Source organism: Sander lucioperca, chromosome 21, assembly GCF_008315115.2.
Source record: "Sander lucioperca isolate FBNREF2018 chromosome 21, SLUC_FBN_1.2, whole genome shotgun sequence".
Taxonomy (NCBI): Eukaryota; Metazoa; Chordata; class Actinopteri; order Perciformes; family Percidae; genus Sander; species Sander lucioperca.
This window is the reverse complement of record NC_050193.1, coordinates 10,871,491-10,899,428: the sequence shown is the minus strand read 5'-3', so window position 1 is coordinate 10,899,428 and position 27,938 is coordinate 10,871,491. Positions and strand designations below refer to the sequence as shown.

General features: G+C 41.8%; 4 protein-coding genes across 5 annotated transcripts; 2 read left to right on the top strand and 2 right to left on the bottom strand.

The window, feature by feature from the left end:
* Positions 1–105: 105 nt before the first annotated feature.
* rps2 (ribosomal protein S2) lies at positions 106–2,701 on the top strand. The gene is made up of 6 exons (XM_031312377.2): positions 106–209; positions 522–659; positions 769–858; positions 1,694–1,801; positions 1,899–2,232; positions 2,485–2,701. Exons 2-6 carry the CDS (start codon positions 525–527, stop codon positions 2,655–2,657), a joined length of 840 nt encoding a protein of 279 aa, XP_031168237.1. The 5' UTR covers positions 106–209; positions 522–524; the 3' UTR covers positions 2,658–2,701.
* Positions 2,702–3,358: 657 nt separating this feature from the next.
* On the bottom strand, positions 3,359–5,730 carry ndufb10 (NADH:ubiquinone oxidoreductase subunit B10). Its single transcript, XM_031312378.2, has 4 exons — positions 5,470–5,730; positions 4,699–4,837; positions 4,006–4,145; positions 3,359–3,504 (listed from the first exon to the last, which is right to left on the bottom strand). The coding sequence occupies exons 1-4, from the start codon at positions 5,615–5,617 to the stop codon at positions 3,416–3,418; spliced, it is 516 nt and encodes a 171-aa protein (XP_031168238.1). The 5' UTR covers positions 5,618–5,730; the 3' UTR covers positions 3,359–3,415.
* A 448-nt stretch (positions 5,731–6,178) lies between these two features.
* On the top strand, positions 6,179–11,567 carry LOC116059353 (60S ribosomal protein L3-like). Of its 2 annotated transcripts, none has more exons than XM_031312375.2 (11): positions 6,179–6,443; positions 7,067–7,259; positions 7,719–7,887; positions 7,967–8,102; positions 8,726–8,912; positions 9,005–9,165; positions 10,106–10,207; positions 10,545–10,640; positions 10,808–10,927; positions 11,050–11,200; positions 11,253–11,567. In XM_031312375.2, exons 1-10 carry the CDS (start codon positions 6,441–6,443, stop codon positions 11,107–11,109), a joined length of 1,227 nt encoding a protein of 408 aa, XP_031168235.1. In that variant the 5' UTR covers positions 6,179–6,440; the 3' UTR covers positions 11,110–11,200; positions 11,253–11,567. The 2 variants fall into 2 exon arrangements, with proteins under 2 accessions (XP_031168235.1, XP_031168236.1); XM_031312376.1 differs by having other exon boundaries at positions 6,367–6,447.
* Positions 11,270–24,940, bottom strand: LOC116059352 (testis-expressed protein 2-like). The gene is made up of 12 exons (XM_031312374.2): positions 24,549–24,940; positions 19,467–20,814; positions 18,515–18,715; positions 17,766–18,033; positions 17,384–17,571; positions 16,591–16,791; positions 15,772–15,871; positions 13,643–13,775; positions 13,365–13,502; positions 12,366–12,575; positions 12,148–12,268; positions 11,270–11,971 (listed from the first exon to the last, which is right to left on the bottom strand). Exons 2-12 carry the CDS (start codon positions 20,724–20,726, stop codon positions 11,831–11,833), a joined length of 2,961 nt encoding a protein of 986 aa, XP_031168234.1. The 5' UTR covers positions 20,727–20,814; positions 24,549–24,940; the 3' UTR covers positions 11,270–11,830.
* Between the last annotated feature and the right edge of the window lie 2,998 nt (positions 24,941–27,938).

Sequence of the window (27,938 nt, the reverse complement as noted above, 5' to 3'; positions counted from 1 at the left end):
CATAGGACAGACAAGAGTCCATAGATGTATAATAAAATAACAAAAGATTCAGGTCCTATTTTATAGTCTATGGTCAAGTTCTGAAAAAGCCACCGCTAGAGGCAATATTCAGCACATTCAGTTTTCTTTTAAAGGAAATATCGCGATAAGACTTCTACATAAAACCTGGCGGGACTTCCCTTCGGTCTTCTTCCTGTTATTACGATCACGTAAGTTGAATGTGAAGAAATTCTTTCCGATCAAAATCCTGCTTTATCTCGCACATCCTTCTGCCAAACGCATTTATTATACCTGCAAGTCACACAAGACTGTGTTATTTCAAAACCCTGGTCGTATTTATGAGGACAATTAGGCTGAATTTGAGATATTTGTAAATATTGAAGTGAAGTCTTTAAACGTTGACTATGGCGGCGATGCTCGTTTTACGTCGGATAAAGGACATAGCTAGACCGATGCTTGCTAACTTATACGCTCTGTTGCTTTAGCAAATATTAATTTTGATCTGTTATTTTGTTCTGCAGCAAATGGCGGACGACGCCGGTGGTAGAGGAGGTTTTCGCGGAGGTTTTGGGGCAGGTGGCCGCGGCAGGGGCCGTGGACGCGGCAGAGGCCGTGGCAGGGGCCGCGGTGCACGGGGCGGCAAGGCCGAGGACAAGGAAGTAAGTTTAAGACTCTAGTATTTTAAATGAACATTTGGTAAAATAATAGCCTCTAATAATTATTAATACTACAAACAATCTTACATTGAGATGTTCTGTCTTTTGTTAGTGGGTGCCAGTCACCAAGCTGGGCCGCCTGGTTAAGGACATGAAGATCAAGTCCCTGGAGGAGATCTACCTGTACTCTCTGCCCATCAAGGTAAGCAGTGTGTAAGGATGACCACAGTAACAAACTTCCAACTATTAACGTTAAATAAAGACGTTCTGATAGGAACAGGGGACCCCAGGATGGCCCTGTTAAGTTAAAGCCTAATTCACGGTTTGTTAGCCCCAACTTGTGCCATCATCCTACTCAAGTCAAAGAGATAAACAGTTTTCTCTGAAAAATACATCCTGACAACTTTTGAAAGCTTCCTAATGAAATGGCTGAAAATTAGAGGGCTGCACGATATGAGGAAAATATGTAATGGCGATTATTTTGATTGGTAATTGCGATATGATTTACTATACTGAGGGAATGATCATTTTGTATCATTTTCATTGAAATATTAAAATTAAAATGATTTATTTATTTATTTATTTTTTTTTTGCAAGGATCTGTACCAAAGATTTTTTTTCTTTAGTCTGTAGGATACGATTTGTAGACTTAACATCTCTGCAGCACCACAATACTTAATTAATTTAGAATGGTTTGACACATATTTGGCCTTTAACAAATATTGCGCATTTGGATATTGCACTAGTCCATATTTTGATAATATTGCGATTAATTGTGCAACCCTAAATTAGATGTCTTGTCTCATTTTATAAAACACCTTGTGTGTGAACATACTTGGAACATGGGAGTGGACATATGGAACAAAAATGACGACAAAGATCATAGATTTTAAGAAAAGATGCTTTGCTCTGTGATTTGGATATTATCTTTAGTACAAACAAGTATATTATAAAAACTGCATGGATATGCATGCAACACCCTATGTTGGATTTGGGTTTATGTTACTACATCAAATTTTATTTTATTCTTCCTACAGGAGTCTGAGATCATCGACTTCTTCCTGGGTTCTGGTCTGAAGGACGAGGTGCTCAAGATCATGCCCGTCCAGAAGCAGACCAGGGCTGGTCAGCGCACCAGGTTCAAGGTAAGTTGTCATTAACTCTTCAACTATGTAATAAACAATCAGTGTTAACATCCCATGTTGTTGGTCCAGATGTGACATTGTTGGCTTTTGTTTACAGGCCTTTGTTGCCATTGGCGACTACAATGGCCATGTGGGTCTGGGGGTGAAGTGCTCCAAAGAGGTGGCCACAGCCATCCGTGGTGCCATCATCCTGGCCAAGCTGTCCATTGTCCCCGTCAGGAGAGGTTATTGGGGTAACAAGATCGGCAAGCCCCACACCGTGCCTTGCAAGGTGACTGGCCGCTGTGGCTCTGTCCTGGTGCGTCTCATCCCTGCTCCCCGTGGTACTGGCATCGTGTCCGCCCCTGTGCCCAAGAAGCTGCTCATGATGGCCGGTATCGATGACTGCTACACCTCTGCAAGGGGCTGCACCGCCACCCTCGGCAACTTCGGTAAGATTCTTCTGATGGTTGCGTGTCTGGTTTTCTCCTTGCTCTGCTCAGCTTCACCTCTGCAGTGGTGTAGTTGTCGTTATCAGGAGAGAAAGAAATGAGTATTGTAATGCACGGCAGAGAGACCGTTTTAGTGGTCTCCTCTGTTCCCCTTTCAGTACTCTACAGTTTAAAAAAGAAAAGACTGCAGCTCTCATGTTTGGAGCTCCATCTTAAGCATCTACTCATTATTTCTTTTAATTTCCTCATCAGCCAAGGCCACCTTTGATGCCATCTCCAAGACCTACAGCTACCTGACCCCTGACCTGTGGAAGGAGACCGTCTTCACAAAGTCTCCCTACCAGGAGTTCACTGACCATCTGGCCAAGACTCACTCCAGGGTGTCTGTGCAGAGGGGACAGCCTGTCCAGGCCCCTCCCTCCTAAACTTTTTGTACAGAGAATCGTTGAATAAACGTTCTGAAACAACATGTAATGTGTATGTTTGTTACTTGTGCTGAACTCATGACAGAACAATGGTTTTGATTTACATTAAGAAGCACCTCCAAGGGCCAGTAACAAATAACTTGGGATATGAATACAGTAAAATGTCAACCAGTGACAATTGGACAAATTGAGTTTACAGTTTTGCATCAAGAGTTTACCATGAGCTCTACCACTCAGGAGCGGGTGAGGGTGATGTGTGTAAGAATTTCATTGCTGTATGTAAATATTAGTCACTATTTTGATGGAAAAATACAATAGACGTTAATGGTAAAATAACTAGACAAATGCTTTTGGCTAATCCAGCAAATGGAATTCAATAGTTTAGAGAGAGCTACAGCATGTGGCAAAAATCTGAAAGATCTACCATCTCACTGTCAACTCCTATTACTGAGGGTGTGTTGTTTAGGCTGATGTGTAAGGGGGAAAACTTAATCTTTCCTACTATATGGTTGTTTGCAAGACCCAATAAAAGCTCATTGTGCAGGAACTTGAGAATATAAGTTGCTGCACCAACTTCCAGAGTTATATGTAACTTGGATACCTTTTTTTTTTTTTTAGCACTGGGAGATCCATGCATGCACCATCACAGAGGGCTGGGTGTAAGTCACTTTGAGGACAGGGTGGCCAGACACTAACAGACATGATTTATCACATACATTTTATTTTACAATTATTACATAGGACAGATAGTAGGTAACTTAAGCACTTGAGGCCTGAGCAGCCATCATCCGTTCTTTCTGCTTCATTAGACATTTCCTGCCACTGGCATACGCTCCCAGGTCTCCATCTGGAAAGAGACAGGTCATGAATTTAACACATGTAGTGAAGCCAAGCAAAAGTTAAAAGTGACAATCAACAAGAATGTTCACATGACAAGATATCATTTTGATTACCAAGTCTATAAAATGTCCATCATGATAATTCCTTCTATTCAATTTATATAAAAACTGACAAAAAGCTTAAAATTCTCACATTTCAGAAGCTGGAACCAATGTGTGTTTTTTTTTTTTTATTGATCATCAAAACAGTTGCCAAATAAATTTCTGTCAATTGTTTCAGCTCTACAACAAACAATATGTGTTGCATGATCTACTGCTTTTGTACAATAATGCACATTTAGTGACACACTGTAGAGTAAATCCTCCCTTAGCCTATGAAAGCAGTTGCTACACTGTTGTATTTAGTCAGCAGTGGGACAGCACGCGTGACGTGTAGGATTCATGAATGCTTCAACATTTTCTTTCTATTTCCCCACACATGTCCAAGCTCCAAACAGCACATTACTTACAGCGTGACTGAAAGTTTTTGGTCGCCTCGTTGAACTGCTCAATTTCCTTGGCACAGTTCTGCTGGTAGCTGGCTCCTTCTCTCTGATGGCAGGCCCTCATACGCTCCTGGACAACCTTCACAATCTCCTGGTCCACTTTGCTGAGGAAGGAAGACAAAAACACAGGGTTACACTCTTCAACAGTATCTCCAGTGCTGATAGTGGCACCCTGACCACTACAGCAACCTTACAGGTGTATTAATTCACTATTGAGTCCTTATAATAAGCATACATTTTTACTCACACTTTTGTTTTATATTGGAAGTCTTACTATTAAAAAAGGGCCCTCTACATCATCATTTTCCTAGTTACACAAGCAAATTCACTGCCTTCTGCCCCGTTAAACCACTGCCACGTTCCAGTTTTAGAACACTAATATTGCCCCTCCTGCCATTAATATGAAACAATTGCTGTACTTACCAGGATTGATAACACGCATTTCATGTATTACTCACAAGACAAATACAGTTATGTTTTACAATCATATGCCTATAAGAAAATAGACACTATTGATAGGCTATACATGGATTACGTCGAAATTGATTTTTTTTTTTTATTGATGTCATTAATGATTCTACCCAAAACCAAAACCTGCAAAATACAGTATATCACAGATGTTTTACACGTTTAACGGCATCTCTGCGTGTTACTCACTAGTCTCTCCTCCATTGCATCTCAGCCTCATAGTAGCAGAGGTAATCTCCCTGCTGGCACTCCGTCAGGTCAGGAACACGACGGAACTTCTGGTGGTAGTATACGGACTTGTTTTTAGCCCGGATGCTATCAACAACATCTAGATGAGAAGGAAAAACAGTAAAGGGAAGGAGCATTGTTAGATAAACCTTTTTTATTTTTTAATTGATGCTTAAAGACACAAATACACAAAACATCATACACTGTCATGGTATGACAATACAGTTTTCCATACAAAAAACAAGACACATAAAAAAAAACATATCACATACAAAACAAAGAGGAAAACTGTTCATTTTGTTGGTTATTTTTAATTATATGAAGTGATTTAAGGAGCAAATATTTTTATAACTTAAATACCTGGAAGGAATGCTGTCCCTTTTGCCATTTCTGTTTATGCATTAAAAAAAACTTAGCTTGCATTGTTATGATTGATAGATAAACCTAGCCAAGGCCATGTGGGTTGTATTACGATTTGATATGTATGTATATGACGCTAGCTAGCATAACACCTAGCTAAAAGTGCATTGCTAACTAACTGTCCATTATTGCCACAAACCAGAGCCTTATAACTTATTTTTCGTAATATGTTGCAAGACGGCAACAGTGATAGCAACGTTTTAAAGTTTAAAAATACTTACGATATGTAACGTTATACTACTAATAATATGTCTCCTGATAGCTGTGTTGTTGTGCTAACGTTATCCTGTTAGCACAGTTAGCTTTCGTTACCTCTAAATGTGGTGACAGGCAGGTCCACGGAGTAATAGAAGAGTTTAGACAGAATCAGGGCTGGGTTTGGCAAAGCTGTCTGTTTGTCCACAGCCGGAGTCTGCCGGGGAGGCTCCGGATATGCTCCTTTATCAAAGTCTGTAGGCATTTTTGCCTTATTTTGACCAGGAGTAAAGAAATCCTACAATTCGACCTCGGCAGCTCTCCTTTCCAAGTGGCGCATGCGCAGACGACATACATAATGGCGAAATAGAGGTCAACAAATGTAATAATATCTTGAATACGTTTAATTCTGATTATGATTTAAAAAAGTATTACTCGTTACACATATAATCCCAAACGATGAATTTAGCACAAGCCCAATAATTTTAGCCCAATTTTTTAAAACATGGAGGTCGAAGGGTAAAGGTCACAGGTGGAGCTGTTGTACCATGGAAATGCAGCAGGTGGTGGTGGTGCACGGTGGTGCAGGGCTGACAACCTTCAATCACTAGTGCACAGTGTGCCAGTGAGAATTTCTGGCACTTAAAATGTTATGATATTTAATATAATAATGGATGATAACTAGCTCTAGTTAGATAGTTAATGATTCAGCAACTTTCACATGTTGCTGAATGCTGCTCTTTAAAGAAAGATAAAAGACTGTATCTGTCCAAAAGCAGGTAAATGTTGGCCTCGTTACCACCTTTACAATGAATGAAAACTTTCTTCTTCCTTTCTCTCTCCTTTCTTGGCAATGTGGTTCCTGTCCACTGACCCTCCCCACCACCTCAGACCTCTGAGTTTACCCTCTTCCCTCCGCCTGTCTTCTCACGTCAGGACTTGGCAGAGATTGCCTTGTTTGAAAGCCAATACGTCTCCTCAACTGGGCCAAACACCAAATTAGAGCCCTTACACTCTGTATCATCTTATATGACCCTTACATCAGCACTGGTCCCTCTCTCTTTCTATCGACTGGACGGTGAGCAGACATGGTCAGTGCTTCTCTCATTTTTGGGATCTTTTCTACTATAAAGGAAACATTGATTTGCAGTATTGTCTTCTACATGCATGTTTGTGTGGTTTACTTTGGTTGGCCTGTGTTTAAAAAGCAAGTTGAAGCAAATTGAAAAGTTATCTTGTAATGGCTACCTTTGAGGAGACCATGTGGAATACTGAAATGGTGACTTCTTTTTATGTAACATCCCATCGTCTGAGTTTTGTTTATTATTCGTCCGGTGCTGGATTTCTGAATCATATTGAATGGAACAAATAAACCACTGCAGAAAGTAAACACATGGCCTGAACAGGAAGGCAACACACCTGAAGATTAGGGGACTTGATTCTATTACAGTATGTTTGTCTGATGTCGCATTTCATTTTATAACAACTTTTTGAAATTAGGCCAAAAGCAGTTGTTCAAAAACAGGACAGAGGATTACATTTGCTATGCTAAGTACAGGCATGGATTATTGTGTGTCTTCTTAATATACTACTGTAGTTTTTGTGGTATTATTGTAAAAATAATTGTAATACATCTTGGTTACATTTCCATGGGATTATCTGGGTTTCACGTAAATAAAAAGTGACTGTGACTGTGTGGTTTATGCCTTTCCAGTCTCATCGTAAATTCCACGCACCCCGCCATGGACACATGGGGTTCCTGCCCCACAAGCGTTGCAAGAAGCATAGGGGCAAGGTGCGCACATGGCCTAAAGATGACCCCAGCCATCCTGTCCACCTCACTGCCTTCCTGGGATACAAGGCTGGCATGACCCACACACTGAGGGAAATGCACCGCACTGGCCTCAGTATGTACGACTGGACTAACTGTAACATGGATGCATGGGAGGAGTGAGCAAAGTGATGAGTGATGTTCGCTGTTTGTTTGAGAGGATAATGGGCCCTTAAGTTAAATGGTACCCTACTGTGTTATGTAGCTTACTTGGTTCTATCCAGAACCTACAGCAGTTTAGCTTCTGGAAGCACCAGCATGAAACATTACCATATTATTACATTGTTACAGGATGTTAATGGCTTATATACTGTTCTGTAATTTTTGCTATGTGGTGGGGTCAAACATCCTAAAATATATGCTTCAATGGCTATCTCTTTTCTATTGCATATTTTTGCCTTTCTTTGCTGTATATTGTTCAATAATCATGAAATACCACACATATCCGTTAAAATGCTATGCTTGATTGAGTTTTTCTGAATACTGACAGTTAAAATATCTCAGCAGACAATTTTTTTTAATGTTTCTTCCACAGAGCAAGCAAAGCGAGAGGAAGTAGAGGCGGTTACCATCATTGACACTCCTCCAGTCATTGTGGTGGGGATAGTGGGATACATTGAGACTGTCCGTGGCTTGCGTTCCTTCAAAACCATCTTTGCTGAGCATCTCAGTGACGATTGCAAGCGCAGATTTTATAAAAACTGGTGTGTACATTTTGTTCCCTTGTATGTGCAGCAAATTGACAACACAGTTGCTGCCTTACTGGGTATTTCTGTGTTTTAGGTACAAGAGCAAGAAGAAGGCCTTCACCAAGTACAGTAAGAAGTGGCAGGATGAGACAGGAAAGAAACAGCTGGACAAGGATTTCGCTCAGATGAAGAAATACTGTTCAGTAATCAGGGTTATTGTTCACTCTCAGGTAGGCCAGCCAGTTAACAACTACATTCAAAGCACAATCCAATTGCTGTGTCATCCCACGTCAGTCAGAATCCCCTGTTCTAATGATTGGCAACTAGTCACATATTGGCAGCAACTGAATGCACCCCTGTAAAAGGGCAGAAGTGTCAGAGTTATCTAGATGACCACGTGCAATGGAAAGAAAAGCTGCCACATCTCAAATCCCTTTGCTGCCAAGAGCCAAACAACTCTGACTATTACACTCTGTCCAAGGGGGAGCACTGGAGGAGGGTGCCGTTTCAAATAGCAGTTTAAAAATAATTCTCAGGGCAGGACCTGGCTGCTCACCCAGGCTTTGCCAAGGGAAAACCTTTATGTTGGCAGCAAACAAAATGAAGATTGTCAAGATCTCAACTCTTAACAGTGTTGCTGGGATCTTTTTCTGTGCAGGTTTCAGCTTCAGAAGTGGGAATAGGATCAAAATGTGCTCTTAAATATCAGGGCTGTGGTAATTGAACTTTGAAGATTTCAAACATGATCCTGTCCTAAATAATGCATCTAAGTATAGCAAGATATCATTAGAAAAACTTTTCTAGATTTTTTGGACTCCTTTCAGTTGCGGTTTACAGGCTTCTCCATTTCCAGATGCGATTGCTGCCCATAGCGCAGAAAAAGGCCCACATTGCAGAGGTGCAGCTAAACGGGGGAAGCATCTCTGACAAGGTGGACTGGGCTAAGGAGCGCCTGGAGCAAGCTGTGCCTGTCTCTGCCGTCTTCTACCAGGATGAGATGATTGACATCATTGGAGTCACCAGGGGTCGTGGCTTCAAAGGTTAGAAGTGTACTATGACTATTTGTGCAGGTCCAAGGACTTGTAAAATGTACTCGGATATATACTTATTTCTGTCTCTATTGTGATGATAGGCGTAACAAGCCGTTGGCACACAAAGAAGCTTCCCAGGAAGACTCACAAGGGTCTGAGGAAGGTGGCCTGTATTGGAGCCTGGCATCCGGCCCGTGTGGCGTACACCGAAGCTCGTGCTGGTCAAAAGGGCTATCATCACCGCACTGAGCTCAACAAGAAGGTTAGCTGGGAGTTAGAGGTCCAATTTCACCCCTTCAAGACTTCATCTTCATCCGTTCTTAGGGAAAAATCTTGGTTACACTTTACTTGAAGGTATCTACATAAGAGTGACATGACACTGTCATGAACGTGTCATAAACATTATAAACAAGTCATAAACGTTTGTGACGCTTCTGTCATTAAGTGTCATTCGGTTTTTGTCATGACAAGTTAGGGTTAGGGTTAGGGTTCATGTGTCATGACAGTGTCATGTCACTCTTATGTAGATACCTTCAAGTAAAGTGTTACCAAAAGCTTTTGTTATATGACATATTATTATAAGTATACATAGGGTGAGAGGATTAGTGTCCAAGATTTATGCTAAGCTGTTGCAAGTATCCATAGGAGAACTCCCAATAGTAAAGAAATGGGAACGAGAGCTGAGCCCTGAGGGGAACACAATTAATTGGGAGGCAGTTTGGGACAAGATGTTTCACTGTTCCAAGGACCCAAATCACCAGTATATCCATTTCAACATATGCCATAGGACATATTGGACTCCTCAGAAGAGATATGTCTTGAAAGCCACTCCCACTCCCTATTGTATGTTCTGTCAGCCTGAACAAACTGGAATTTTCCTGCACATGGTCTGGGAGTGTGAACAGGTGCATGAGTTCTGGAATAAAACAACATCAATAATATCTGATGTGATAGGATATCTAATTCCTACTGACCCGATTGTTTTGTTACTTATTGATGACTCTAAATTACACCTGCTTGAGAGGCAGAGGAAGATTTGGCTAGCCGGCTCAACTTCAACCAAGAAAATTATTATTGAAAATTATAATAAATGGTGCTAATAACAATAAAAAAATGATCTAAAAAAATTAAATAAAATAAGTATACATAGGTAGGTTTGCTATAATGCTGTGTATCCATGCTTGAGTTCCTTGTGTCCCCAGATCTACCGTATTGGTAAGGCTGTGCACGTCCAGGATGGAAAGGTGATTCGCAACAATGCCTCCACTAGCTACGACACCAGCCAGAAGTCCATCACGCCCATGGTACTCTCATTTTTAAAGATTATAATATGTACTAAAGAAAGGCTTTCTAAGAAACCCATATCTATAATGTAATACTGCAACACTGCACAGGGCATTATAATGCATCATGATGCATCATGTTTCTCTGCTGGTATTATGAGTATAGTACTATTTTATAAGTTCTACCACTTTTGCGTGACAGGTTATAAGGTGGTGGTGATGGTGCTCACTTATAGGGCATATCTTATTATGCACTATATATACGAGATTTATAGAAGCGATAGCATATTTCTTCTTGAACACTCATTTTCCCTTCATTCCCTTTTTTATCCCTACTTCCCTGTTGTCCACCCTATAGGGAAGCTTCCCCCACTATGGTGACGTGAATAATGACTTTGTCATGGTGAAGGGCTGCGTGGTCGGGACGAAGAAACGTGTCCTCACCCTCAGAAAGGTATGTGATTTTTAATTTAATTTTAGATCTTACATGCAGCTTGCAGTATAAGTACACAGTTGTATCTAATTTATTCTCAAAGTAAAATGTACGGCTCCTAGTACATCATTGCAGGACATGTACAGTAAGTGTACATCTTTGTGTCTTTCCTTCCCCCGCCCCCCTAGTCTTTGCTCGTGCACACATCTCGCAAGTCCAAGGAGACCATCGAGCTCAAGTTCATTGACACCACTTCCAAATTTGGTCATGGCCGCTTCCAAACTGCCCAGGAGAAGAGGGCATTTATGGTGAGCAGGAAAACAGTTTGATGCACACACAAATCCGATTACCAGGAAATTCTCCAGTGTTAACATAATCACTGCTGAATCCTTCTGTGCTATTTTAACAATGGCCTTTGGTTTACTTGTAGGGGCCTATGAAGAAGGATGCCCTGAAAACACTGCCGGAGCCTCTGACCGAGGAGGCCTGAAAAAAATTCTCATATCTCAATTCCCATACAATGGGTTTCAAATACACTGTATTTTGTGCCATTTGTAAAAAGACACTGGTGATACATAAATGCTGTGTGTTTGTGTTTTAACTGCATTGACTACAACCTCTATTTATTTGTACGCAGTTTAATTCCACAGTTAACATAGATTCTGTTTTTATTCACTGACTAATCCATGAGCATATCAACACTGTTCAGAAATAACATGCACCATGGTAGCTTGATTGAACATCAGGATTACCATTATCATCTCATGTTCACAACCCGTAACAGTATCAGTGGATTAGAAAATGGATGTTAGGATAGTTTGTTCAATCAGCATTATTTTAAAACTGGTTATCATTGACAACCTTGTTTTGATGTGCAGTAAAGACATCCAGTTTTTGCATCTTTTTTTCAGTGTTGGCATCAAATTTAAAAAAAGTTCCCTTTTGGTGTATAATGTGCTGTAACTGGTGTACAGTTCCATCATCTTCACAGTAGGGGGCACTTTAACACCATTTTCACAATTGCAAGGTCGCTGCCGTGCTCAGCGTGCCTTCAGGAGGCATCTATCCTGCACTGGTTACAACCAACACACTCAGGATGAAGCCGGTACCCAGCTGCAGCAGCCTCCGAATCCATTAGAGATTCACGGCAATCGCTGCACACAATGGCTATTTTGCATTGACATAATCCTATCTGTGGCCTCAAAGGGGCACTACTCTGACAGGTACTCCTCCATGGAGGACTGGTGGGATGAGGAATGGATTGAGGATTTGTGGGATGCAGGTGGGTTGTCCAGGCCAGATGTCATCAGGGGCAGATATAGATCGTCCATATTGGGCATCACAAGCACTTTCTGTTGAGGGGAAAAGGACAACAAAACCATGTTTAACAATTAGGGCAATGAGCTCACTGTTTTAAATGATATGGGAAATGCTACTTCTCATACTCCTCTTATACCTTCACAGAATATGTTTGAATCATTAATTTGATCTTTTTCCGCAATATCGACAGATTCCCTGATTGACTGACCTGGAACTCACACTGGAGTTTTTTCTCGATCCACTCAGTGACATGAGTGAAGGTGACCTCCCTCTCCCCGAGCGTGGGTCGCACATGCAGGTCTAACCTGGGAGGCACCCGGAAACTGTACCTGGGAGGACAGAACGAGGGAAAAAGACTGCGTGAGAAAGAAAGAAATCTAAGAATTTTTTTAATATGAACTGACAGAGAACAAGTAAAGTCAGTACCATATCCTGTCAGTAGGGGGAGGTGGGATGTTGATGGCCAGAGTACCAGAGAGCTCTAGGACCTCGACGCTGAGCATCAGAGGCATGTTGGACACCTCAGCTATCTTCTTCCTGATGTACTCGTTCTCGGTGGCTTTCTGGAAGTACTTGGACTTCGCTATCTTGTCCACAAATCTCAAAATCTTCCTACTTGTGCTGCCACCAGTGTGCCTGGGGGAAGGATTAGGACATGATCACAGATGCAGAGTAGGACTGTGAATCTGTAAAAGCATTTTCCACTTCTGGACACAACCAAATTAGTGGTGCCACATCAGGTGTTTTCTGTCATAGGTTAGAAAAACTTCACATCACGTGGAAATTACCTTATTTACACAAAAACCTTGGCTTGTAAATAACTATTCATTTCAACACAAGTTGTAATTACGGCTGAAATCTACAATATATCAGAATATACATTGCAGTATGTAAGTCAGTGGTTTCAAAACTTTTTCTGTCATTCCTGTCTTTGAAGGCCTGAAAAATGCTCCTGCATTTTTCCTCACCGGTAACAATACTGGAGTAACTTAAAGGAGGCGTGTTGGATTTTATTGAAATAACATCAAGAACATTAACTGTGTGTTACTTTAAACATATTTCTCAGTAGTTTCTGTTGTGTACATGAAAAAATGGCAGTTAAATTTGGCCCAAACTAACAGAGCACAAAAGACGCTAAGGTGCTCTGACAGTAAGTTATCATAGCAGGAGAAGCACAGGTGGACTTATTTGGCCATAACGATGCTGCACTGCATTGCTATAACTGGAGTGCAGCATCATTAAGGTCATTAAGTCCATTATGTCTGCAATTAGCAACATTATTAGTTACATCTGTGTTTGACAAGTCAGACTGAGCAAAATTGGCCTAGGATGCAAACACAAGTGTGACATGCTTACAATGCAGTGCAGTTTTGTGACCTATAATGCATGATATATTTGATCTGTGTTATAAAGTTGTTAATTTACCCTTCAGCTGCTAACACTGCGTTCTTATCTCCCAGAGACCCCTGTGGCTCAGATGAGGGGACTTCCTCTTCATCAGACGAGCCTGCGCTGGATGACTCTTCATCACTATCAGCCAGTATACACAGCCTGGGCTTAGAGCTGAAACACACACCAGTGGTACATCTTAATGCAAACTACTGATCTTTGAAGACTCATTCATTCCTCCTCAAGTGTGCTCACATCCACCTCCACACTCTCTCTTTATCTGTTGAGGGATATGAAACAGGGAAATGCCTCACCCCAGTTGCTGTGTCTCTAGAACGCTGTGAGCCTCGTCCTCTGCATCTTTACCCAGTTTACACAGGTTCATCTTAGTCTCCAGGGTCATCTGAAGGCAGCCTGTGTACACCACTTCCAGCTCCAGCCACAGGCCTTGGGGATAAAGAGAAAAAAAAACAAACAGGTAGCAGGTAAGATCAGATCAGAGGCCTGTACTACGAATCAAGATCAACATGTCCTGGATTTCTTTCAGTGATCCGGTTTCACCTAACCTAACAACCGCGGTCCCGCATAAGCTGTATCACGACGCTGGTTATCAACTAGTTCAATCAATCCAGGGTTTCCCAATCCAGCGGCGCGCGCGTTCACATAAAAGAGGCGGTGTTTGCGCACCACGACCAATCGCAAACATCTACCAGAGCTGCATATTTTAAACAAGAAGAGCAAACTATAATTCTACATAAATATGAAGAACACAGACACGGTTTTACAGGCAAAACGCAGGAAGGAAAGCTGGCAAAAAAGCCAACGCTGTTATGCGTAAATCACAACGCTTAGCTTATCAATATCCCGTGGTGTAGTCTACGTGATAGTAAGCTCCAGGATTTCCATATAGGCTACTCACTTAAAAATGCCCAATGACACGTAACAACATACTTTTCATTATATGTTTGATATATTTTGAATTGTCATCTGTGCTTTATTCTTCACATAGGCTCAATGGAGGTATTTCACCATAAATTGGTGCATAAAAGTGTATCGGAATGCAGGAAATGAAGTCGTTGATGCTTAAAACTTCCCTGGGGGAGGACACCCAGACCCCCCACTATGATATGCCCCCCTCCTCCCCCAAAGGCAGATTCTGGCCAATATACAGTACAGTACACCCACTACAATACATTAGACTAAACTGGTCACTTCCCCATCAGTCAGGCACAAGATCTGACCATAATTACACTTTTGCTTTCCATAAACTGTCGTTGCTTTAGGCTTTTATTTCAGTTGCAACCCCAGCAGTGGTACGCGATCGTGAGAGAAAATAAAAAGAAACAACAACATAAAAACATAATTTAAATCGATGTGCGCATTGGCAACACACGGCTAAAGAAGCCAACAAACAGCCTATAAGTAATTCCCTCCGCTGAAAATCTCTTTCATAAAGATACCCATCAGGGAATGTTAACGAGGTTGTCGGTCTCTAAATGTTTTAACTTTTATGAGCGCACATCTCTCTCTCTCTCCACCGAGCTCCAGCTGATCTTCTAAGAACGGTGACACCGTTATCAGTCGAGTATTGATTGGTCGGTAGGCGGTGCTTTAACACCGGTTGATCTCTGATCTCCAACTTAACCTGCTCCCGACCAGGTTAGGCGTTCAGCATAAGTTACCACGGCGACTGAACCCGATCACAAGTGATCCACCTTCGTAGTACAGAAAACCCTGGGTTGAGCCTGAAGTTAGCACGTTAACGCCAAATCTTGCTTCGTAGTACAGAGATCAGACTTGTTAACAAGCCAACAGCTCTTCTTGATCTAGCCTGGCACAGTGTTGTTGCAGAAGGGACATTAGACCAATAGAGGATAGCTTTGGCATGTTATTGTAAATTAAGATTAGTCAAGGCCAAGATAATTGCTAATCTCTTAAGCATGAGACAACGAAAAGCATTTAGGGCAGGTGCGACATACTTTGTAATGCAACAAATGAGATCATGGCCTAAGCTGATTGCAGGTTTGTGTCTGAGATAAGATAGTTGGGTAAACCTTATTTGGTGACTCTTTCACATACAGAGTGGTATAGAAAAGAAAAAACACGACTAAGAGTTTGCAGCCAAGCTAGTGGCTCTGTGGGGCTTTACTTAGGCATAGCGATGCTAAGAGTGAAATGTCACCAGCATGCAACTTTAGGCGCTGTATGAATAGTTATTCAATTAATCATGTACCAAATTTCAGGGCAATCCATCCAATAGTTGTTAGCTGTCAACCTCATGAGGAAAAGTCAGGGGATCACCAAAGTAAATAACATTCTCTGCACAATGAATATCTGTACTAAATTTCATAGCAACCTGTCCAATAGTTGTATAAGCAAGAGCGTGTATAGATGAGTATTTATCCAATGCAACATACGTACGAGTGTGAAAACACAACTATACCTCTGCGATCCAGTGTAGGTGTGGAGGTGCTGAGGACTTGAGGTAGACAAGTGCCCATATCTAGATCAGCCAGAGTCAGCTCATTCATAAAGTATGGCAACTACAATAAGACAAACAACGCCTTTTAATTAGTAGAAATGATACGTTCATGTCAGATATAAACAGTTCCACATGGAATCTGTGCAAAACAAATAGAAATAGGCTCCACAGAGGAAGCTAATTACTTCAAACAGATGAGCAAGCAGTGGAAACCTGCAGTGTGTACGAGTGTGTATGTGTGTGTGAAGGACAGAGGAGCAAGATAGTAAAAAAAGGATGGTGTGTGTCAAAGTGGAGAGCAGGAAATGAGTAATGAGATGCTGCAGTGCCATCAGCAGTGCTCCACTACTCAGTCCCACCTCCTGCCTTTGGAACCAGAGGGAGTCAAATGCACCAGAGGGAGTGCATTATCAGCACACACACACACACACACACACACACACACACACACACACACACACACACACACACACAAGAAAGAGAGCTACAGCATTGATGTGCCTAATGTCACATCTTTTGACCTTATGCACAAACCAGCATTGATGTTCAGGTCATATTATCGAGCAACACATGTATAGTGAGAATACTCAATGCTGCCTAGCCATGTCATTAGTCAGTATGACACTCATGATGATGCTGCTGCTGATGGTGGTGTGAATACGAAGATAAATGTGAATATAAAAACAAAGAGCATCAGTTAAACCAATCATTTTGTCAACCAAGGACTACAGTTTCCAACTAACCTTTAAAAAATAAATCGCATTACTCATCCACCCTCACCTTAATCTTGCTGAGTTTCTTCTGGATCTTGTGTGCCACCTGATCGGTCCAGTACTTCTCCTGCAGAAAGTCCCAGAAGATTCGTCCCACCAGGGAGTTCACCCAGGTGTGCTGGCCTTCTGCAGAGCATCCATCTGCTACTGAACCTGCACTGGGCTCAGCTCCAGCTTGACCTCCAGATCTGTGCTCTTCATTGCTAATCTGCAGGGAATAACACAGAAATGAAACCATGAAAGGCATATATACTGTACGCTTGCAGAAACATTTTTTCAGAGGTTATATGACCTAGATGCAAGATACAAATGTTCATTTCACTGTTTCATGTTCATCAAGCCCCATTTATGCCGACTCTCTTCCTCCTCTAAACACCAGGACAGACTGTCTCTATGTGGGGTGCCAATCCCAAACCACACAAACCAGGATAAGCAGCTCAGTCAGGTATGCTGCAGTCAGTTCCTCATAATATCCTTCCAGCCAGGTGATATCTGCTATTTCTGCACTGACATTTGGTCTAATCAGCAGGAATGTGTTTGGCTGAGCCAGCATCCTAGAACAAGGTTGGTCTGAGTACAGAGCAGAACAGTAGCTGACATTGTAGTAGCTCTGATCAATGTGGGTTATGTAGAGTATTAGCATAACATGCAGAGGGTAAGTAGAGCAGAGACAAAGTCCATATATCTGCTCATGCTGTAAATGAAACCTGTGGAGCATACATCCCTCTACAACCTCCCGGCGCTGTGATATTTGACCCGATTCTACATCTAAAAGCTAAATAAAAGTGTTGCTCATTGACCTTCTTGTGGGTTGTGGGGCTTCCCTTGTCACTATTGCAGGGGCTGAGGGTGGGATTGCAGCTCTGCGAGCCAATCAGCTGAATCATGTAGGTGCTGTACTCCAATAGTGTTCTTGTTTTTACAGCTCCCAGAAAGTCATGCAGCTCGTCTGTGCTTTCTTTAGCACCGTCTCCACCACATGGTGTTTCTGAGTGACAAAGAGAAAAGACAGACATGAAGTAAGTGGGCCGAAGGAGCTGGTAAATATAACTCAAAGACTCACAGAAACAGTACAATTCTGAGCATCAATCTTTCCTGCACTCAATTCAACTCAACGACTGTATGCATGTTTAAAAGAAACTAAATTGCTCCCAACCACCATAACTCCAAACATTGTCTTACCTGCATTCTCCTCCCTGCTTACACTGCTCTTGGCTGCAGACATGAAGTGCTGGAACCACTCCTCCTTTTCTCTTCCTGTGCGGCCAAACAGGTACAGGGTGACAGGAAGATGGTGGTCCTGAATGATGTGTCTCTCTGCCCTTTCTTCCTCCTCCTGCCCTTCAACCATACTCTCCTCCCCTACCTCTCCTTCAGCCAAAGTGATGCAAATGGGGTACTTCCTGTTCCAGATCCTCTTGCGGGCCAAACCAGGCGGCAACAGAGACACCTGAGATTAAAAGTAACGGAAAGAATGATAAAGGAAAATGTCCTTTTTTTTAAATCTATATTTTCTTTCTACAAGAGATGCTGGCAGGCAGACATTTGGTTGACAGTTTGCCATTGCCAAAGTGCTTGGCACATTGATTAGATTGTGTGTTGTACTTTATTCTATCACCCTATTGGAAGCTAGTGCAGCAGCTGCCTCAATATGCTACTGGGACAATAGCCGGGTCAAGTTTATTCAGAGCATCATCACTTTAGTCATAATCCTTCGGTCTTTCACCTCCGTGTTAGATGACAATGTGGGTGCAGAGAGATAAGAGTTCAGGCGAGAGGTCATCTTCTCTTTCACTCCCCTCTGAGGAGGGACATGCCTGCTCCCCTGGGACCTAGAAACTAAAATATTATATATATATATATATATATATATATATATATATATATATATATATATATATATATATATATATATATACACACGCACTGACCTTACAGTTAGCCAGCTTGTAAGTGCGTAAACGCAAAAACACAGCCTCATGGGACGTCTCATCAAACGCTGCCCACCGGGGGATGTTGGCACGTGGGTACGCCAGGCGCAGCTGGCTGTCCTCCAGGGTGACATAGACAGAGTGTGTGATGGAGGGGTGGAAGGTCTCAGGGTTGTAGCTGAATGTCTCATTCATCCAGCCCTGGCAGAAAAGTATGAATCAGTCACAAATCACCTCACATTTCCCTTTCAGAATTGATATTTAAAACGGTGTTGAGGTTATATTTAGGTGCATTTGACTGAGCTTATATCAACAGAAATATGTAAACTTGGTAAAAATCTACTCAGGCAAATTAAATTCGCAGTGAGTGTGTGCAAACTGCGACAATACAGCTCAGCAGGAGAGGAAACATGAGACATGGCAGAATACATCTCATTTAACACTGCAGACCAGTCTTTGAAGCAGCCCACAGCCTTCTGTTAGTAACTCCTCTATCCTCATAAAAATTATAATGCTTACTCTGCATTTATTGAGGCAGCCACTCTCTCAGCAGAGCTGTCAAGAAGTGCTTTGAGAAAGCTATTATCAAAATGCTCTTTAGATGCTGAACCTGCTGTGCCTCAGGGCAGTTTTCTGTGCAGTAATGACCTCAAAACTAATCCATTAGGTACCACTGACAACACTATCGTTAGAGCTATCCATTGCCTCACATGGCTGCTGTTGTTTGTTGTTTTGATCTCTCAAACATTAGATGATGAACCTCATTTCCATGTAGCCAAATCTGTAACAGGAAAACAGAAAGTGGCTTCTTGCTCTCTGCTGCACTCACATGTGTATTACATTCGAAAGAAACAAAGAAGTGAAGTCTGGTTAAAAGTAGAAAGAGACAAAATGTAGATGATATGTCCCCTTAATGTTCGCCTCTCTTTGTTGTATTTTACTCATCTATTACCTCTAGGATTTCTGGATCTGTGAGCTCTCCATCCAGTGGATCCATGATCAGGGGTCTGGATTTACTGAAACGAAAGCCCCTGTTGTTTCTGGCAGATGAGCGTCGCGGGGCAAACATGAACACTACCACCAGACCCAACATAAAGCCACAAGCGACCCCCACGGACAGACCAGTCACATAGGAGGGCAGGGGCAACACAAAGAAACCATAAGCAAGAAGACCCACAGGAAAGAGCCAGTGAAGAGGCAGCGATGAGCCTGGCACTGTGATTCGAGACTGGGTGTAAGTTCTATGATGTGTCCCTCTGGACCCATTCTGGAGCTCCAACACCTGAATCTTATCTCCATAAGTATGCATTTCTAAATGGCTGTCACTGCTGTGGCGTTCTAGGGAGACAGAGGATTTCGTTAAGGAGCCCTTTTGCAGTCGTCTCAGAGGCGTGTCACACACACCTCTGTGCTCCCCTTCAGCTCTCCTCCGGCACTTAAGGTCTGCGTCTTCACTACCCCCGTCTCTTCCACAGCTGCCTTGGGAGGACGTGGAGTCTCCGGGACAAGAAGCCCTCCCCTGCTTGGGGCTGCCGGGGCTTTCGTCCCCCATAATCTTACTCAGCATGCTCAGCGGATCCTGCATGGCCTCGGAGAACTTCCTCCGTGTGTCCTCCAGCTCAGCAATCAGCGAGCTTCCCCGAGGTTCAGAGGGGGGTATGCCGCCTGTGGAAGGAGGTGATACCCAGTCATCATTCTCATTCAGCTCTCCTGCTTCAGACCTGATTTTTGGACAGGAAGGCTGCTTCCAGGGATGCAAATGCAGCTTGGAGTCCGACTTGGAGAGGTTGACCTCTGGCTCGACCCGGCGAGAAATCTCGGTGCTCAGGGACTTGACCAGGCTGAGTAGAGGTTTGCCTCGCAGGGAGCTGCTCTCCCTCGGCTTCAGGTCTGTGGAGGAGGATTTGACCAGGTTGGTGGTCACAAGCAGATCTGCTGATGATGCTGACAGATCAGCTAAAGAGCCCGGGGATGAGGGGGAGTGAGACAGGAAGGGGGACTGGGAGTGGTGACCTAGGCTCAGGTCCAGATCCATCCCCAGGCTGATGTTAGGCTGGCTCGCCCGGTCCTGTGGTTTGTCTTTGGAAAAGGCCACGATGGGACCGTCATCGTGGCCATCCAGGCTGAAGATGAGCTTGCTGTCTTCCATGCTGGCAGTCAACCAGGAGCTACTGTGAGAATGTGGTGGACCAAACGGTGTCCCTGAAGACATGGAGCATGGTGCTAGTACTGGGAGTCTTTGACTGCATGTACACTTGTAACAACCTCCCCGGGTAGCTTATTGTTCATCATTTTGGATGCTGGAAATATGGTGACAAACAAGAAAAAATATATTAAACATGGTTATATAAACAGCTTTAACAAACTCATAGCAACATTATTACCTTTAATGACAGCATAACAGTTAACATTAATCCTCTCTGTTACTTGTTCATCTGCTGCTCTAACCTTCTTCCTATTCCTGTCCTCTCCATTGCTTTTCTAATTTTCACTCCCCTTTCACCTCTCAGCCTTTCACTCTAATCTCCTCTGTACTTACTCCTTTGACCTTTTTACTCCTCCTCTGCAGGGACGCAGGGAACTTTGTGTGTTTGGCTCTGTGTGTGCTGTCAATTCACATAAAAGTCTGAGATAATTTAGGGGTGGATGAGTGCTTTATTATTGGAATCAATCATCCATAAGAAACCATAAGCACAGAGATTTTAATCTAACAGTCAGCGCATGTTTGTGCCTAATCGACACATTTGTCTTATCCAAGGAGTACTGAAAGATACTCAGTACAAAACTGGACTTCTTCTCGTGTCATTTCAAATATTTGTGCAAGTTTTCTTCTCCCGTGTTACCTTGCCTGCAGACGTTGAAGACTCATTACATCCTCTGACAAGATTTTTCTAGATGGCTCAGGAATTCAAAGCAACGGCTACCTGAAGTCTGATTGAAGTAAAACAGAGAGAAAACATCTTCATCTGTGACAGCATCTGCTTGTGTTGATGATGAAAGCCAACACATTTAATGCAGAGATAAATATGCATGCACACTCCCTTCATCATTCCATCTATTGTGCATAACTTCCTACGATATCATACGGAACTGTTCATGAGAAATGCAATGGTTTTTGTAACTGAGATTTACAATCTGGACCATCACATAATCCAGTTGTCATCACTCAGATAACAAATGATCAGTTACGACTCAGAGTAAGAGCTCAGTTACAGTTATTAGTAAGACTTACGCTTCTCCATACCATGAGCTTAACTGGGAAAACAAGCTCCTTTTTTCCAACCACACCCTAACTGCTGTTCATCGTGCCTTCAAAAGCACAACAATTAGACACTCCCTCAGGAAATCGGGGCTCATGGATGTATAACAAGCCCTTCACAGCGGATTAACTGTAATCCTACATATTACAGATGCTTTTACGAAATTAAGACACTTAGGACATGAATTCACTCTGATGAATGGGCAATCAGTCTGTAGACAGGAAAGGGGGGGGGGCATGCAGAAAAGGGATGCCCTGCTGTAAGGACTGAACCTTGGTACGTGGGGCGCACCATCAACCACGTGAGCTACAAGGGTGCCCCAATCATGGTCTTTTAATTCCAGATACATTTGCAGATACATATTCATTTACTTGCCAAACTGTCAGCCACATGCACACATGATGTGGTATCACACATAGTCACAAACTGGCTTTCTGATCAATACAAAGTGTCTGTACTTACAGAGAAGTGCAGGATAAGAAAATTGACAAATATCAGTAAAAGCCAAGCTTATTAGACATAATCAACACGAAAATACTAATTCTACTTTTGTTGAATGCAGGCACTTATCAGCCCCAAAGATGCTAGTAAGGGGAGCCTTAAGATAATTTTGTCATTCTACTTCTGTATCTTTGTTTTAGTTAGGTCATGTTTGTTTATTTAAATCTTCTTGTTCGTACAAAGGCTGCAGACAGATTCCTCACACAACAGAAGATGATAGTGTGATCATACAGTAATATTCCTGCTATTTAGAGGCCACATTTTTACAGAAAAGCAGCAAGAGAAAATGTAACAGTAGTGGACCTGATGAAAGGCTACACAGAAAAGCAGCAAGAGAAAATGTAACAGTAGTGGACCTGATGAAAGGCTACAGATAGTTTGTTACCATGTTGCTCGCCTGATTTAACTTTCTCATTGGCTCCCCCGTTATTTCTACACTTCTCTGCACACTGTTTATAAGTAAAGATTTTAACTTTTAGCATCAACCTGCTGCACTTTGTTTGTCAAATCTAATTAACCAGAAGTGCTGCTCCACCAGTGCTTAAGCAGCTCCTGACAGCCCTGCATTACCAAAATCAATTTCTACTTTGGAGTCAATTTGGATCACTTCGTGCTGACAGGAGGAGGAAAACCTTTGCTGCTCTGTGGAATACAGAGTCAGCTGGGATTTGGCAGCTTTCCAGTTAGGGTTGTGGATGAACTTCTGCAGTAAGGAAGGAAAACCATCAGAGGACTGAAGCGTGGAACCCAAGTTTTTGGTTTGTCCCCTGAGAGTCAAAAATGGAGCAGATTTTGCTGTTTTATAATTAGTAAAGGACATTTTCTTAAATGTAGTTAAATGTCAATGACCGAATGGCATGTGAAACCTGTTTGATGCTCCTAATTGAGAAAACAGAGAAATTTGGTCCAATTGCAATGTACTTAATGACATTTTCCAAAAGAAATGTCACATTAGAGCTGCAACGAATGATTATTTTCATTACTTCTCAGCTTGCTGATCTTTATCAATTGATTAATCGTCACTGAAATGTCAAAACATTATGAGATAATATAATGCCCGTCAATATTTCTCTGGGCCAAGAGAAATTTCTTTAAATATCTTGTTTTGCAAATTCTGACATTTGAAAAGCAGGAATCAAAGAATATTTGGCATTTTTGCTTAAAAACAAACGATTAATGGCTTTTAAAAAATAGTTGCAGAATCATTTTCTGCCAATCAACACACCAATTAATCGTCTTAACGTTACAGCAGAGAAGCCCTGAGTGATACCATATATGTGACATATGAAAAAGTGAGTCTGAAATTTTTGAGAGCAAGTGTGGACAAGGTATTGCTGACTAACAGACATTTTTAATAACTGGAGGTATTGAAAGCCTAATGAAAAGTTAGTAAGCCTCATGACAGAGCCGCTGTCTATCTGTCCTCTAGCATGCAAACTACTTTGTTTTTAGTTGGTGATCAAAATGGCACATGGTAAAATGATATCAAACCCTGTGTATTTGCTGACAGTGATGAGACAGGTACATTAAATAGTCTATCAATGAGTAGACAGTAGTGGATCACTTAAAATGGTTTAAAAGGGAGAGGAAGAAATTACATTACCATCAGAAAATCCCATTGTAGCCCTGACATTGGCATGGGATTGAATCCTGCCCCCCCCCAAAAAAAAACTATCACATGTCTTTCCCACACTGTCCTCTTTTTTTGCCTTTCTATCCTGGTTAAACTAGGACAACGGGATACAAAAGGACACAGAATGTGTTACCTCTCAAAGAGAAACTTAATAAAACCCCAGTTGGAGTGCTGTATGAGTAAATGTGACTGTATATGCGTCCCACTTTGTGCACACGGAGGCGGGAGGTTTATTTCAAAGGCTTAATCATGTCCTTAAACTACCATTTGACCCTGGTGACTGACACATATAAGGTACAGGACTCTGTGTTTGTCTGGGTATCACATGGTCAGTGTTAGTAAAGCTGCACTTCATCTCATTAGTGCAAATCATTAAGACAATATCTCCAGGGCTAAAAGAGGCTAACTGGACAATGTGAGCCAAACCATCGATCAGGCATTCAAATGAGTCCCCTTAGCCCCTTTAACTTTGTGCAATTTCAAGAGAGCCTCACTACATAAATCTGTTCCCTCTCTGTCCTCACCTGTAGACAATTTCGCAAGTCTTATATTTAAAAATGCAGCTATTCTGCTGCACTGATTGGGGCACTTTACAAAATAACAGGCGTCTAGCTGCTATCAGTAAAACCAGAGCACTTACCTGAATCTTGGCATGTTGAAATGTGGTTCAAGTGCACGCTGCAGTGATCAGTGTGGATGCTGCAGAGCGCGGTGTGCTGCACACGCAGATGCGCACCATCCACCGACCGCAGGCAACAAATATTCACTCAATTTCACTCAGATTGGAGTCACTCTTCGTTGCAAAATCGTCCAAACTCCCTCAAAAAGATTGTATCCGAATAAACAGTTCAGCTTTAAGAGAAACAAAACACGTCGCCACTGTTCGACGTCGCTTCTTGCTCCAGCTTGCTTCAGGAGGCGTCAACCCAATACAGAATAATGGGATTACTGGGAGCGCAGACCGGACGAAACTCTAAATCCAGATTAGACTCGAGAGGCCAACAGTTCTCCTCTCTGCTGCTGCGCTCATCGTCAAAACACAGACTGAGCTCGACTCACCCTTCTCTGACACCGCAGTCCTGTACGCAGACTTATGTAATTGTGCGACCTGAAAAAAACTCCTATTTAAAATACAGAATTCTTGCAATTGATTGGATTCAGAGACCTGCATATGTGCAGCTATGATACTTTCCTCAGAATGTCTTCTAATTCAGTTATTTAACTCCTTAATGTATCTTCATTGTGTGTCTCACTCACTATTAATGTGGAAAATAGATTTATGATCTGGATCATTAAGTTTGGGATCGAAAGCAATACATGCAGAGTGGGAATATAGAGGACAGAGTTTTTGGGATGTGCATGGGTTATTGTTACATTGTTACTTCCTGCTCATTTCAACCAGGACCAGCACAGCTTCAGGGCAGCAGCCCAGACACTGTCAGGTGGTGATAACCTGAACTTGTATGATCTGACATTTAACCGCTGGCTGCACATTTTATGGGCAGGTTTATACACTTATATAACTTACGTTGCTGTAATATTCTACAAGCAAGAACCCATGCTAAAAGACAGAGATTGATTGTGCTGCTGACTGACCGTTGCTAATTTTTGTACCATGGGAGCAAAGTATATGTGTTACAGTAACCCAAAATACAATCTCATGGAGTAATTTTGGTGTGTCAGCTGCCACCTGTTGGCCAAACTACAGAAGAAGAAATCTTTCTTTTGGCCGCAGGGTGATGCAGTCCCCTGCCCTTCACCTGGGCAGAGGACTCCTATGGATAAGCATCCACAGATTGCAAAAGGGCTTTTGACTGTCCCATTATTAAGCACAGTTTGCTTATACTTGTTGATGAAATGTAAAATGGAGAAAATTACTTATTATATATCTGTTATATCTTGGTAGGTTTTTCTGTTTCTGCAAATCCTTATATGCTTCATTAAGATTGGGAACACAATGGAAATAAGTCTTTGGGCTTTATTGTGTCATCCCTGACTATTTATGTATTTTAATGTATGACACAGAGTACTGTTTCATATTTTATAGTTGGTCAAATAAAATCAATCAATCAATCAATCAATCAATCAAGAGGCTAAATAAATAAATGAACTGGAAAGTATATAATAATCATGGAAGCAAACTTGTATCATGATTGTAATAAAAAAATAACATCCTGTGTTTCACAGTCATTTCCAATTTCCTCCTCCTTGGACATCTTGAAGTTTGTCTGAACCAAGCAGTAGTTCCCATCAGTGTTATCGTATCTACACTGGTTTGAGAGGGGAAGGGGACCTCAGCCACACTCAGGTTAGACTCTTCTTGTATGGAGGGTTGTGTTGAGGTCTCCTGCAGCACTTCCTTTCCAGTTAGTGGAGATTCTGTAGCTACAAAGGAGATGGAAGCAACATTTACTTAACAGGGAACTTTGGATTGAGTTGAAATAATTATTTCAATATTATGTCAATTAATTGATTAGTTTGTTGAGTGACAGAGAATTAATCCGCACCTTTTTAGATCATCGTTTAAAAAGTTATATTCTAGGGGTGTGCAAAAAAATCGATTCACATTCGAATCGCGATTCAAGCTCTACCGATTCAAAATCGATTCATAGAATTCCAAAAATCAATTCATATTTTTTAATAAAAAAAAAAAAGTAACTACATTTACTGTAATTTTATTCAAGATAACGGTCTGTTACATTTGGTCGCCTGTCAATGGCGTCATATCCTCTTTGCGCATGCCTTGGGTCTGCCAGAAGCTGTAATAGATTGACTTTGTATCCAGTTTTAAGCCACAATTTTACGACAAACTTTTAAAATCTCGGATTTTGTTTAACTATATGTTTTAACCGGATGAAGGATTTTAGTCATCAGATGTGAAGTTATCAGAGAAACAAGCTGAGCAAACTTTAGCAGCAGCTCAGCTCACTTCCCTTCCCTGACAAGCCAAACAGCATTGGAGAAACATCTCACCACCGGGTCCGTTTGTTTTAGAGAGGAGAAGACCACTGCGGATAATTCGGCTCCTAGTCAAAACATCCTGAATGATAAACAGAAATCCTAACTGGGAGAAACTGACTGCAGCGACTGCAATAGTGATGAAGACAACAACTCCCATGATCCAACACAACGTCACCAAACTCTGTCTTTTGTTATTGTTTTGATTGAGAGACCCCTAGCAGCAGAAAATGACATGTTGTGCGTTTAAGAATAAGAGTATTAAAGTTAGTGATGGGCGAATGAAGCCTTATGAAGCTTTGGGACTTTCTTTTCTATTTGTGCCGAAAAAGATTCAAAGCTTTGGGGCTTCGAACACAGAAAACACAGTGACACCTGGTGGCTTGCAAAAACAGCAGCCCTTTAAGACGGCCGAACACTTCTTTGGTAGTTTTAGTCTTTTATGTGCAATAAGAGTTCAACAAGCCTGCGTGTTATTATTAAATCTGTAATACAATTGATTAGAATTGCTGCATTAAATGCAGATGGTATTGTTTAATATGTTACAGTAAATTAGTGAATTAACTATCCAAAAAGCCTACACATTTTTGCTCACATACAGTAAAACCTAAACGTACCTTATTGGTGTAGTTTAGGCTTAGTCTTTTTTCATATGTAGACCAGATCCAAAACCCCTACACCTAGACTTCTAGGTCTACATATAAAAAAGAACAGGGAAATCCCCCTTAATTGCAGCTTTCACAAATTTGAAAATGTGTTTTTAAGAATCTTTAGCCTCTCTGGGATAATTTAGTCCAGATTTGACAAGTCTAGGTATAGTGGTTTTTGATCTGGACCTGGTCTTATGTGGTCTACATATGAAAAAAACTGTGAAATCCCCCTTTATTGCATTTTCACAAATAGAATAAAGCTTTCACAAATCTGAAACTATGTTTTTAAGAATCTTTAGCCTCTCTGGGATAATTTGGTCCAGATTTGACAAGTGTAGGTATGGTGGTTTTGGTTCTGGACCTGGTCTAATGTGGTCTACATTTGAAAAAAAACAACTGTGAAATCTCCCTTTATTGCGTTC